Source organism: Osmia lignaria, chromosome 6 (genome assembly GCF_051020975.1).
Source record: "Osmia lignaria lignaria isolate PbOS001 chromosome 6, iyOsmLign1, whole genome shotgun sequence".
Taxonomy (NCBI): domain Eukaryota; kingdom Metazoa; phylum Arthropoda; class Insecta; order Hymenoptera; family Megachilidae; genus Osmia; species Osmia lignaria.
Genome location: NC_135037.1, coordinates 2122585 through 2132229, shown reverse-complemented (window position 1 = coordinate 2132229; position 9645 = coordinate 2122585). Strand labels below are relative to the sequence as shown.

At 37.3% G+C, this 9645-nt stretch overlaps 4 protein-coding genes across 8 annotated transcripts; 1 reads left to right on the top strand and 3 right to left on the bottom strand.

Annotated features, from left to right (window-relative positions):
* Positions 1–222: 222 nt before the first annotated feature.
* On the top strand, positions 223–3425 carry LOC117601250 (endoplasmic reticulum lectin 1). 2 transcript variants are annotated; one of them, XM_034317784.2, is made up of 7 exons: positions 223–357; positions 432–605; positions 685–1209; positions 1613–1666; positions 2155–2313; positions 2386–2625; positions 2702–3425. In XM_034317784.2, exons 1-7 carry the CDS (start codon positions 226–228, stop codon positions 2945–2947), a joined length of 1530 nt encoding a protein of 509 aa, XP_034173675.1. In that variant the 5' UTR covers positions 223–225; the 3' UTR covers positions 2948–3425. The 2 variants fall into 2 exon arrangements, with proteins under 2 accessions (XP_034173675.1, XP_034173676.1); XM_034317785.2 differs by lacking the exon at positions 1613–1666.
* On the bottom strand, positions 3370–4964 carry LOC117601259 (mitochondrial import receptor subunit TOM40 homolog 1). The gene has a single exon (XM_034317805.2). It carries the CDS (start codon positions 4336–4338, stop codon positions 3370–3372), a length of 969 nt encoding a protein of 322 aa, XP_034173696.1. The 5' UTR covers positions 4339–4964.
* A 214-nt stretch (positions 4965–5178) lies between these two features.
* Positions 5179–6336, bottom strand: IFT43 (intraflagellar transport 43). Of its 4 annotated transcripts, none has more exons than XM_034317821.2 (6): positions 6186–6336; positions 5884–6074; positions 5767–5796; positions 5663–5715; positions 5528–5597; positions 5179–5462 (listed from the first exon to the last, which is right to left on the bottom strand). In XM_034317821.2, exons 1-6 carry the CDS (start codon positions 6222–6224, stop codon positions 5240–5242), a joined length of 606 nt encoding a protein of 201 aa, XP_034173712.1. In that variant the 5' UTR covers positions 6225–6336; the 3' UTR covers positions 5179–5239. The 4 variants fall into 4 exon arrangements, with proteins under 4 accessions (XP_034173712.1, XP_034173713.1, XP_034173715.1 ...); XM_034317822.2 differs by having other exon boundaries at positions 5663–5703; XM_034317824.2 differs by having other exon boundaries at positions 5884–6059.
* Positions 6337–6454: 118 nt separating this feature from the next.
* LOC117601253 (uncharacterized) lies at positions 6455–9219 on the bottom strand. Its single transcript, XM_034317797.2, has 4 exons — positions 8271–9219; positions 7188–7899; positions 6760–7111; positions 6455–6685 (listed from the first exon to the last, which is right to left on the bottom strand). Exons 1-4 carry the CDS (start codon positions 8361–8363, stop codon positions 6586–6588), a joined length of 1257 nt encoding a protein of 418 aa, XP_034173688.2. The 5' UTR covers positions 8364–9219; the 3' UTR covers positions 6455–6585.
* Between the last annotated feature and the right edge of the window lie 426 nt (positions 9220–9645).

Sequence of the window (9645 nt, the reverse complement as noted above, 5' to 3'; positions counted from 1 at the left end):
CAACCACGCAAAAAACAAAAAATACAAATTTCTTTTAAATTAATTACATATATCATATTGTTTCTTCATACATACATTGGAAGAAATACTTTTTAACCACCACAGCTGTATCACAAAAAGCAAATGAGTTAACGTTGATATATCGCTGTCGTCATAAATCTGTAGATATCCAGTATATATATATTTCGTTTAAAAATATGGTGAAATAATTGTAGTTTTATAAAAATGTGGAAATATTGTGGTATTTATAATGTGTTGTGTATCATAATTGTTGTTTATGGACACGATTTTAAAAGTTTTGATGATACTGTTCTCTTTAAAATTAATTGGTCAGGCAAAGCTGGTTCAGAGTTATTAGTAAGTAATTGCAGATGAAATCATATTTATTCATATGAATAAAACGTTTGAATGAATCAGTGTATTTGTTACAGGAATCTAGAACAAATGTGGAACCTTATTTTATAACAACTGCAAATAATGAACGGTATCAGTGTTTAATAGTTGATAATTCAGAACAAGAAAAGAATCGTAATGAACCATACAATGGACCAAATCCGATAGAAATTTTATCACCTTTATTCAATCAAAATACTTGTTCTTACAGGGTAAGTGTTATAAACATTATTAATATATTCTATTAATATTATATAGAAATTTTCATAAAATTAATATATATTTTTACAGCTTGAATCTTATTGGTCATACGAATTGTGCCATGGAAGATATGTACGTCAATATCATGAGGATAGGGATGGAAAGAAAGTAAAAACACAAGAATATTATTTAGGTACTTTTGATAAAAGACAAGAGTTGAAGCTTTTGGCTGAATATGCAGAGAGAGAAAGAAATCCTAACAGAAAGGCAGAGATTCCTGTTAAAAAAGTTGATGGAATCAATATGCCCTATGTTGAAATTGAAATGGCCGATGGCACAGCTTGTGATTTGACAAATAAACCAAGGAAAATAAAAGTTTTGTATGTCTGTTATCAACATGGTAAACATGAATTATTTTCACTTGAAGAACCTGCTAGCTGCGAATATGAAGTTATTGTCCTTTCTCCTTGGCTGTGTAGTCATCCTGATTATAAACCGCAAGCTACAGGAGAAAATGAAATTAATTGTCAACCAGTTGGCAATTCACCAAAAAAACCAAGATCTCTTGTTGCAATGGAAATAGAAAGTTTGAAACTTCGACATCAGAAAGTAACGGTAAAATCATCTTCCGATCATTCTTTGCATCCAATAATTTATTTCTGATGATGCTTCTGACATATGTACATAATATTATTATTTAAAATAAAATATATTTTCTTAAATATTTCTGTGTATGGTAGTAATGATTTTTATTGTCAATATATGTTAAACACATGTAAAATGTTTTTAAATAAGAGTAGAACTTAAATGTATTTAAATAACGTGTAATGCACCAAGTAGTAGAAAATGCATTAATTTTTAACTTGTTATGTTATTTTTATTTTACTACATTTTAAGTTTAAGGACAATTTTGGTTTGCAGAGTGAAACCATATTAGTTTTTCCTTTATTATTTATCATTGTTAGTTTATTTTTGATTATTTATCGTTTATATATTGAATTCATTATCTGTTGCACAGGATGACAAGCTGCAGAAAGTCTATGCGATCTTCCATGTAGATAAGGAGGGCCAGGTCAGAATATTTTGTATATTTTGGGAACAGGCCAAAGTGTTTGATGGTTCTTGTCATTTTTCGCCATTAATTTATATCTCATTCTGTCCCTTCCTTTTCTACATACAGTTGTCTTAATGATACAACAAATGCTATTTATGCACCATTATGCCTTTAGTACCACAATATCCTTTGCTTTACCTTATCACAGGCAAAGTTGCTAGTATTTTTAGTGATTATCATTTTCGCTTTTCACGTTGCTTTTAATTAAGAGCATCTAGCATTAATTAAAATTCCATCAATAATTACACGCCATAAAATACTAAATGATACGTATATTTTCAGAATAAATACAAAATATTTTAATAGTAAAAAATACAGTACTAAAAGAAGAAATACGCGATCATGTTTATAACAGTTTCATATAATTGATATTAACATTAGTAGCAATGTTGCAAGATCGGTTGTATATTTTAATTAAAAAATTAATTGATTTACACTTATTTCAGGATGGCGAAGCACGAGTTAGAGTTGAAATACATCCTGTTGATGTTATCGATAAACATAATATTGAAGATTCTATAAATTCATTAGCAGATCAAAGTATCAGTCCAGCTGAAGTAAGTCCTGTGAAAAATTTTTTAAGCGGTAAAAATTGTTTGCACGGTGTAAGTATTCTTTTTCCCCCATTGTATTTGTTGAATATACTTTATTTAATAACATTTTGTTGATACGAACAGGGCAATGGATGGTGGAAATATGAATTCTGTTACGGACGTTCTGTGGTTCAGTATCATATAGAACGCGATGGTACAAAAACTATAGTGAATCTTGGTAAATTTGATAAACAGAAGCATTTAGAGTGGATTGCTGCACATCCACATAAAAAATCAAAGTCACCGGTACTACGGAAACAACTGATTCATTTTTATAGCGATGGTACTGTTTGCGATAAGACTGGCAATTTAAGACAAACCGAGGTATCTCAAACATTTAATAAGAATTGAATATTATTTATGTAAGAATTTATGTAATTAGCAATCCTTTGATTTTTAGGTGAAATTAAAATGCGTGGAAAGCCATACGACTAGTCCATCAAGCATTTCTCTATTTTTACTCGAACCAAAAACATGTGAATACGTTCTGGGAGTTGAATCGCCGTTGATCTGTGATATTTTAGAATACGCCGATGAGAATGGACTTCTTAGCGAAAAGTTTGAAGCAAATTTTGACAAATTAAAAACAACCGCTTTCCACGAATACGATGATTTGGACGAAAGGATAGCAAACGGAGATGATTAGAATAATTCAATTAACGATTACAAATGTTGTCCAGTAAAATAAATTTGATGATGAAGGAGACAGTATTAGAGTGCTGGACACTTGCATTTAGTTTCAACCAGGTTAGATGAAACTTTGATTTTTAGAACTCAATGTATACCAATAAATTAACGTTATACTTCAAAGTCTTGACGCACTTTAAAATAATTGTGTAAACGTAACAGTTGTTCAGATCTATCGTATTCTATACGTAATAACACGAATTATCGTGCAACGGAGGTTGTAATGTATGTAAGGTTTTTTCACTCTGTAAGCTTTTGAAAGGAACAATTAAAATCGTCTTAACGTTAATCAGTCTTATCATCGTATTCATTTCTCATGCTCCGAAGACGATGATCTTTACATGCATTCAATCCAAGTTAATAACGCTAGGTCCATTATCTTTACCCAATATTGAGACCGACGCCCACGCGAAATTGTTGTTTCTTGTGATTTAGAAGTCCGCTAATAATCAACGAAGATTCCGGTAGGGGGTATAATTTCTTCTCGAAAACACCACCAACTGTAGTTTCTGAATTCACGATGCCACGGAAAATAAGATCTGCATGCGGCACGTTTACTTGATACACTATGGTACCAACGGAGTGATGAGTCCTTACGTTCGTTTCAATTTCGACACCGATTTCCAATTGTGAACTGGTCTTGCGATGATAGCAAAGGTGTAATCCCGCTTCGCCTATAGTACCAGATAACGTTGTAAGTCCCGTACTGTATCTAAAGGCCATGCACATAACCGTTTGTTGACCGCCTGGAACTTTTGTTCCACGAAGGCATGCAATTTCAGCTCCTAATGTAATTCTTGATGTAATCGCTTGTAAAAAGTGCATTACCACTGTCCCATGCCTTTTTGTAAATTTTGGATTTGCCAGAATAACCGCTACCGTGTAATCATTCCCCCTATATTCCAAACTGGAGCTTGAGGCTTTGCATTTTCCATCAGCAATTTGTGCTGACAATTTATACCTAAATCTACATCCTAATGTATGTACGAACGAGGCGGTTAGATTTCCATTCGGTGAAATTTCTCCAATAGCAATAGGATATTTTTCAGTTAAGCCCACCATTTTGGTACCAACGTATTTTGTACCAAGTTTATATCCAGAAGGAGTAACCGCGCTAAGGGTAATTGAGTGTGTTACATTGAAATGTTCGCTAAGTATTTTCTTGATGTTGAGTCGCGCTCCTTCAAAATTTTGTGGATAAACGTCCTTAACTTTTTTATGAATGTCTTCGAAACTCCCAGGGTTTCCTGGCCCCTTATGTTCCGGATTTGTACATGGTACACATTCGTCATCGTGACATATTATGTTTGGATCGTCTGCTTTGGTCGCTGACGCGTGTACCGTGCCCATTTTGTGATATATCAGATCTTTTTAAAATAGTATCAACTTCCCATGGATACAAATTAATTTCGTAGTTTGTTTAAACTTACGAATAAAATTAATGTTAACATAAGTAGGTTATTTGACGATTCTGCTAATTTCAAATTCGTACGCCATGAGACTCGATTCTCGCAGCATCCATCAATCGTTCGAGATATCGATTAATGGTAGTATGTAGTTCTTCTACTTTCCGCTAGGTGGCTTTTACCTTAAAGTTGCAAACGTAACTTTTCTCATTATTCAATAATTAGGTATAAAATAGGTTTGTTACATAAATAAATTTATTATAAATTGTATAGTATTGTTCTTATTGGGAAATATTACTTCTATTTTATAAATTTGACAGTGTGCGATACAACATGGCGGCCCACTTTTCTCGCTAGTACTCGTAAGCCATGATTTTCCTTTATAAAGAGGAAGCAAAGCACCTCTTTCGGAAGTGTGTGCTAGTGATGGCACAGCTGAACATTGATCGCTAACGTAGAAATATATGGCAGATCTGCTCAGTGGGTGTTGTCACGTGGTCGCTTCAAGTAGCTTGTGTTCGGCTCCCGATTGCGCGTGCAAGTTCGTGGTGTTTTTAATATTCACCTCGGATTTGCACGCCTGCACGGTCGAGTCTTCACGTCGCTCCTCGAACTACCGCGATTTCCAAATTGGGGGGCAATCGAATAGGTCGACGAGGTTGTAATTTGTCGCTTCCATATACAGGCACTTGCAGATAGCAGTATGCCATTATTTTTTTTTTAATTAATTTGAAAATTTTTATTAATCAAATGGGTATAATTATGAACAAAAAATCTACCATTTCTTAACATGTTTTTATTTTATTTTTTATAATAAAAAATAGAATGATTATAAGTATTAACATTTATGTCGGAATTTTTTTCTGCATTTCACTGTTCACTTCAGAAGCAACCTGAGTGAACAGAAGATTCCAGTTCCATACTTCATCCGGTTCTTTCACAAGATTTTCATTGTACAATTTCTCCGCTAGTAGAGATAGATTAACACCATCCAAAGACGTGAATGCAGCGTTCTTCACCAAATCCGTATCGAGTTCTTTATACGCAGCAACTCTATTCACATTAACCCTATAACGTAATGAGTTACGGCTAAGTAATTAGACGAACAAGTAGAACTTGATAACTATACCTACTTAGGTGCATTTATATCGGACAAAGCATTATCCTCCTGAATTTCATCCAAATCCGGTATAATAGGGATGTCTATAAATAGCATGTGAAATTTAAGTAACATTAAATGTTTAAATAATTAAAAGTAGTGATCTTACCATCAACCACTTCATCTTTTTCTGTAATTCGGGAACGTTCCCTAAAAAACAGTCTATCAGTGACTATAGATATCTGAATCTTTAATTAGATCTACTATACTCACTGTTCAATAAGATTCGAGGATCCTCGAGTTCTGGATTTTGAAGAAACACAAAAAAGTAATTAAGAGAAATAGCGAGATACAGAAATATACATAAGAATGTTATAAAAAAGAGCTTACTTCCCGCTTTTCAGTTCGTCGCCCCATCCGGTTTTCCTGGTGCGCGGTGGAACTACCGGTGGTTGCGCAGATCTTCCGGAAGATAGCGATACCGGACTATCCAAAAGGTCATCATCGAACCTGGACTCTTCTTGTACATTACTTTGCGTCGATCGTCTGCCAAGACGAGGTAAAAGCTGAAAATTAAACCTCTACTAAAAGGACATATATATGTAAATATACAGGTATATTCAATACAATGCCAAACACGTCCTGTAGTAAATTACCCAAAAGATACAAAGTAGAAAAGTGTAATGACTTACCTTTTTTGAGGTTATTTCTAATTCCGTAGTCCAGTCCATTGAATTTCAAGATCCGTGGAATGTATATTCAGAGATACTTTGCTTGACAGAACCTGTGTTTGTAGGCAGTAACCATAACAACTAGCGTCTTCCTGCTAGTCCGCCATAAGAAACAGCAATCAACGCTACCTGACACCAAAGCGCTGAATTATGACCATAGAACTCAACTACCAGAAATCTGTCGGTAAGGTTACTGAAATTATGTATATCGATATGTATCATTACTTCGTTTATCTTCTTTATTTCTTGCATCGCAGAGAAGTCACTTAAACATAAAATTAATTCGGTAAATACAGTCTTATTGTGGATTATCAAAAATAGCCCATTATGGTAAATAATCGTATTCGAAGAATCTTAAAATCTAATAGTATTTAGTATTGTCTATTTGTCGTTGGTATTCTTCGTCATCAGGATTCGCTTCGCAGCTGTTGTCATTGTTTGGTGGCCTCACCCCGTTGTACCTAACGAACAGAAACTACATTAGTATGGAATTATCCCAATAAAATGTTCAGAAAAATTCTTTTGAGCTCGAAACCTAGAAAAGTCTCCCTTGCACAATCTCCAGGGTAGTATGTCAATTCTTTCGTGCAGTATGGGTGATATTTCCGGACTGACAAAGTTTGTAGTGCCTGCACCGGAACCACGTGTCAGGAGTTTCCTACTGCGATCATAGCAGCAATGCTGTGCCGCGGCACTTCCGCTTCCTTGCGTCAGCAAAGAACGTATGCAGTAAGTGGCTCCTGGTTTGTAAATATCCAGCCTCTGAGAATTTCCGCTTACGTCCCGCCATCTGAAATACTTCTTCTGCTTTTCGTCCCAAATCTTGTCCTCGTAAAAGATGTTACTAGGGTACTCGCATGGACAGGAGGGTAGCGAGACTAAACCACCTGTAATATCATTGTAAACTTTAGATAAAAAAAATTGATGGAGGTCAGGGGTACCGGAAGGATGTTGATTTCTCACCTAAGAACACTTTCTCCAGTTTATCTTTGCTGTTCAACCACTTTTGACAAGGATCTTCGTTTGTCGCGTTTACGAAGTTCAATTCCTTAAAAATGTCGTGGCTCTCCGTGGCTGAAGCGTTTCGTAGACTCTGAAACAATTTACTCAACAGGGCACCCAAACTCTCAGGCATTTCAACTTGATCCTCAATATAAAATGGCGATACGTCTTCTTCGTAATCGACGTTCTCTCCAACTTCGTTCTTCTTCGTTTGACCTTTCGCTCTGAAAGATGCTTCTGTCTTCTCGAACTCAATCTCATCCGAAAGAACTCGTTCATCGTACGTATCTAGCAGATCAGATTCTGCTGCATTGTCAACGATGGAGGTATTTTTATTCGTAACAATAGTTCTATCCTTTGCATCGAGCCTACTTTTCTCTTCGATGGCTTCAGTAATATCATAATCTTCGCTTTTAGCTTTCTGCTCCGTGTTGTTGTTTCGCGAGGGGAACAGTCGGCTGGAAGATGTAGCCCGGAAACACGCTGGTCGATTTCTGCAGCGACGCCGTTTCCGGTGCTTCGAGTGTCTCGTTGCTATTGTTTCTTCTGCGATATCCCCGCTTCTTTTACTTCTGATCGGTACAGTCATCCAAGAAGAATGATTAAACAGTCCCAAAACTGATTCTTCGGTCGTGATTGCTTCCACTTTTCTGCTCGTTTCCTCGTGATTTGTCTAGAAAGCAAAGATTTGAAAAGAATTTGTGCAGGTACCACAGGTCAAGCAGGAGGGTATGAAGAAAATCACGTAAGGGACTCTAGCAGTGGACAGCACCGGAGAAGGGCAACAGTCGGTACGACATCAAAAGAGGCCATGTTTGGCTCGTGGATGAGATACGGACTTGCGAAGGGTAAAGGGACGCGCGGCAATACACGCTGGAATGGAATGGAGCGGAATGGGATACGCTCGGCGCTACAGACCGAACGTTTCTACTTCTTGGAAACGTTCGTTGCAAGATCATTTACCATTCAATAGCGTAGCAACCAATCGGCTTCTAAATGAAGTTTCAAATCAACAAAAATCAGCTGAAAATTCAAATTACTTACCCGATAACTTGTCGTGTGTACCGTCGAAGCGATTAACATTGATTGGAAGAAGAACATCCAATAAATCAAGACCGAGGCCTTCATGTTTGTCATCGACGAACAGCGTGCACGTTCCTCATAATGCTCGTTCCTGGCAGCAACTTTGAAATCGTTAACTTTCCGTTGATTTATGTATGTTTAGGTAAACGATGGAATCGGCGGATTGAATGCTCGACGTTTCATTCTTCGCTGATGTTTCTATTTCTTTCTGGAAGAATTCGAATTCGAGCGGCAAGGAACGTTCCCTCGTGGTCGTCGGCCTCTTTGTTTACGAACGCAACGCGTCAAGTACGATCGACCAGGTGAACGTGATCATCGATACAACCGAGCCAGGTGAAGAATAACGATATAGTGGAAGGGAAAGATAACGCGGGCAAAAGGTGGCGAGGAACGAAAAAAGAAGAGACAAGAACGGAAAGGTAAGGAAGAAACACGGGGCACGAGGCACAAGGCGCGCACCGTTCAAAGGCCTACCACTATATGTATAGTTGTGAACTCGTGAAGTTCTTGTCCCACTATAATGGCCCAAGCGGTTGTAGCGGAGAGGCTGGAGAGGTAGCGCGCCGGATGACAGAACACTACGTCATTGTACGGGCGGTACAGTTCACAGCTTAGGGTTTCTTACGTTAGCCGCAGCTCCGCTTCTATTCCTTTTTCTTCTTTCCTCTTACATCGTTCCATTTCACGCTACGCTCTTCTCCTTTACTCCCCCTTTTGCTGTACGTCGGCTTAACCCTCCTTCAGGTAGGATGCGATTCTGCGACGCGAACACTCTACGTACGTCTACCAAGCAATTCTATTTTTATGATCAATTTTTGTTGATAGCAAAAACAAATTCTTCTTTGCTCCTCCCTTCGCCTCCGGTCACCTAATTGGAACGACCTACGTCGGATGGCCACTACGAGTGTATCCGGATATGTAAAGGAGAAAATAAGTGAAAAGTATTTACACGCATCCACGGATCGGACAACCTTTGGTATTACGATACCAAGGATCTAAATACAGCGGTGGAATGCAACGGAACGCGTTCCGTTTATTTTTAGACGGGTAGATTCGAAAATACACCCACCGTGGATTAAATATAACTGGAGATGCACGCGCACGGAATGCGGCACGATGGCACGCGAACGATCGCGTCCCCTTGGAAATATGCAAATCCCCGTGGCGAAAACGAGACATTTCGCTCCCCTTTCATCGCATTCATCGAAATTTATCTTTTTATCCCTAACCCACACCTGATACCACTATCTTTACGTTTCTTATCGTAATTGTCAGAGTGACTATAAAAGGGGTTTGTCTCTCAAGAAATAAACAAAAAAAGTTTATATATTTATGG

Coding starts and splice junctions, on each gene's coding strand:
- LOC117601250 (XM_034317784.2), top strand. CDS start 226: ATGTGGAAATATTGTGGTATTTATAATGTGTTGTGTATCATAATTGTT. Junction 358..431: donor AAGCTGGTTCAGAGTTATTA/GTAAGTAATTGC, acceptor TATTTGTTACAG/GAATCTAGAACAAATGTGGA. Junction 606..684: donor AAAATACTTGTTCTTACAGG/GTAAGTGTTATA, acceptor ATATTTTTACAG/CTTGAATCTTATTGGTCATA.
- LOC117601259 (XM_034317805.2), bottom strand. CDS start 4,338: ATGGGCACGGTACACGCGTCAGCGACCAAAGCAGACGATCCAAACATA.
- IFT43 (XM_034317821.2), bottom strand. CDS start 6,224: ATGGACTGGACTACGGAATTAGAAATAACCTCAAAAAAG. Junction 6,075..6,185: donor TAGAAATAACCTCAAAAAAG/GTAAGTCATTAC, acceptor TCCTTTTAGTAG/AGGTTTAATTTTCAGCTTTT. Junction 5,463..5,527: donor TCCGATATAAATGCACCTAA/GTAGGTATAGTT, acceptor ATTACGTTATAG/GGTTAATGTGAATAGAGTTG.
- LOC117601253 (XM_034317797.2), bottom strand. CDS start 8,363: ATGACAAACATGAAGGCCTCGGTCTTGATTTATTGGATGTTCTTCTTC. Junction 7,900..8,270: donor TACACACGACAAGTTATCGG/GTAAGTAATTTG, acceptor TTTGCTTTCTAG/ACAAATCACGAGGAAACGAG. Junction 7,112..7,187: donor ACTGGAGAAAGTGTTCTTAG/GTGAGAAATCAA, acceptor ATGATATTACAG/GTGGTTTAGTCTCGCTACCC.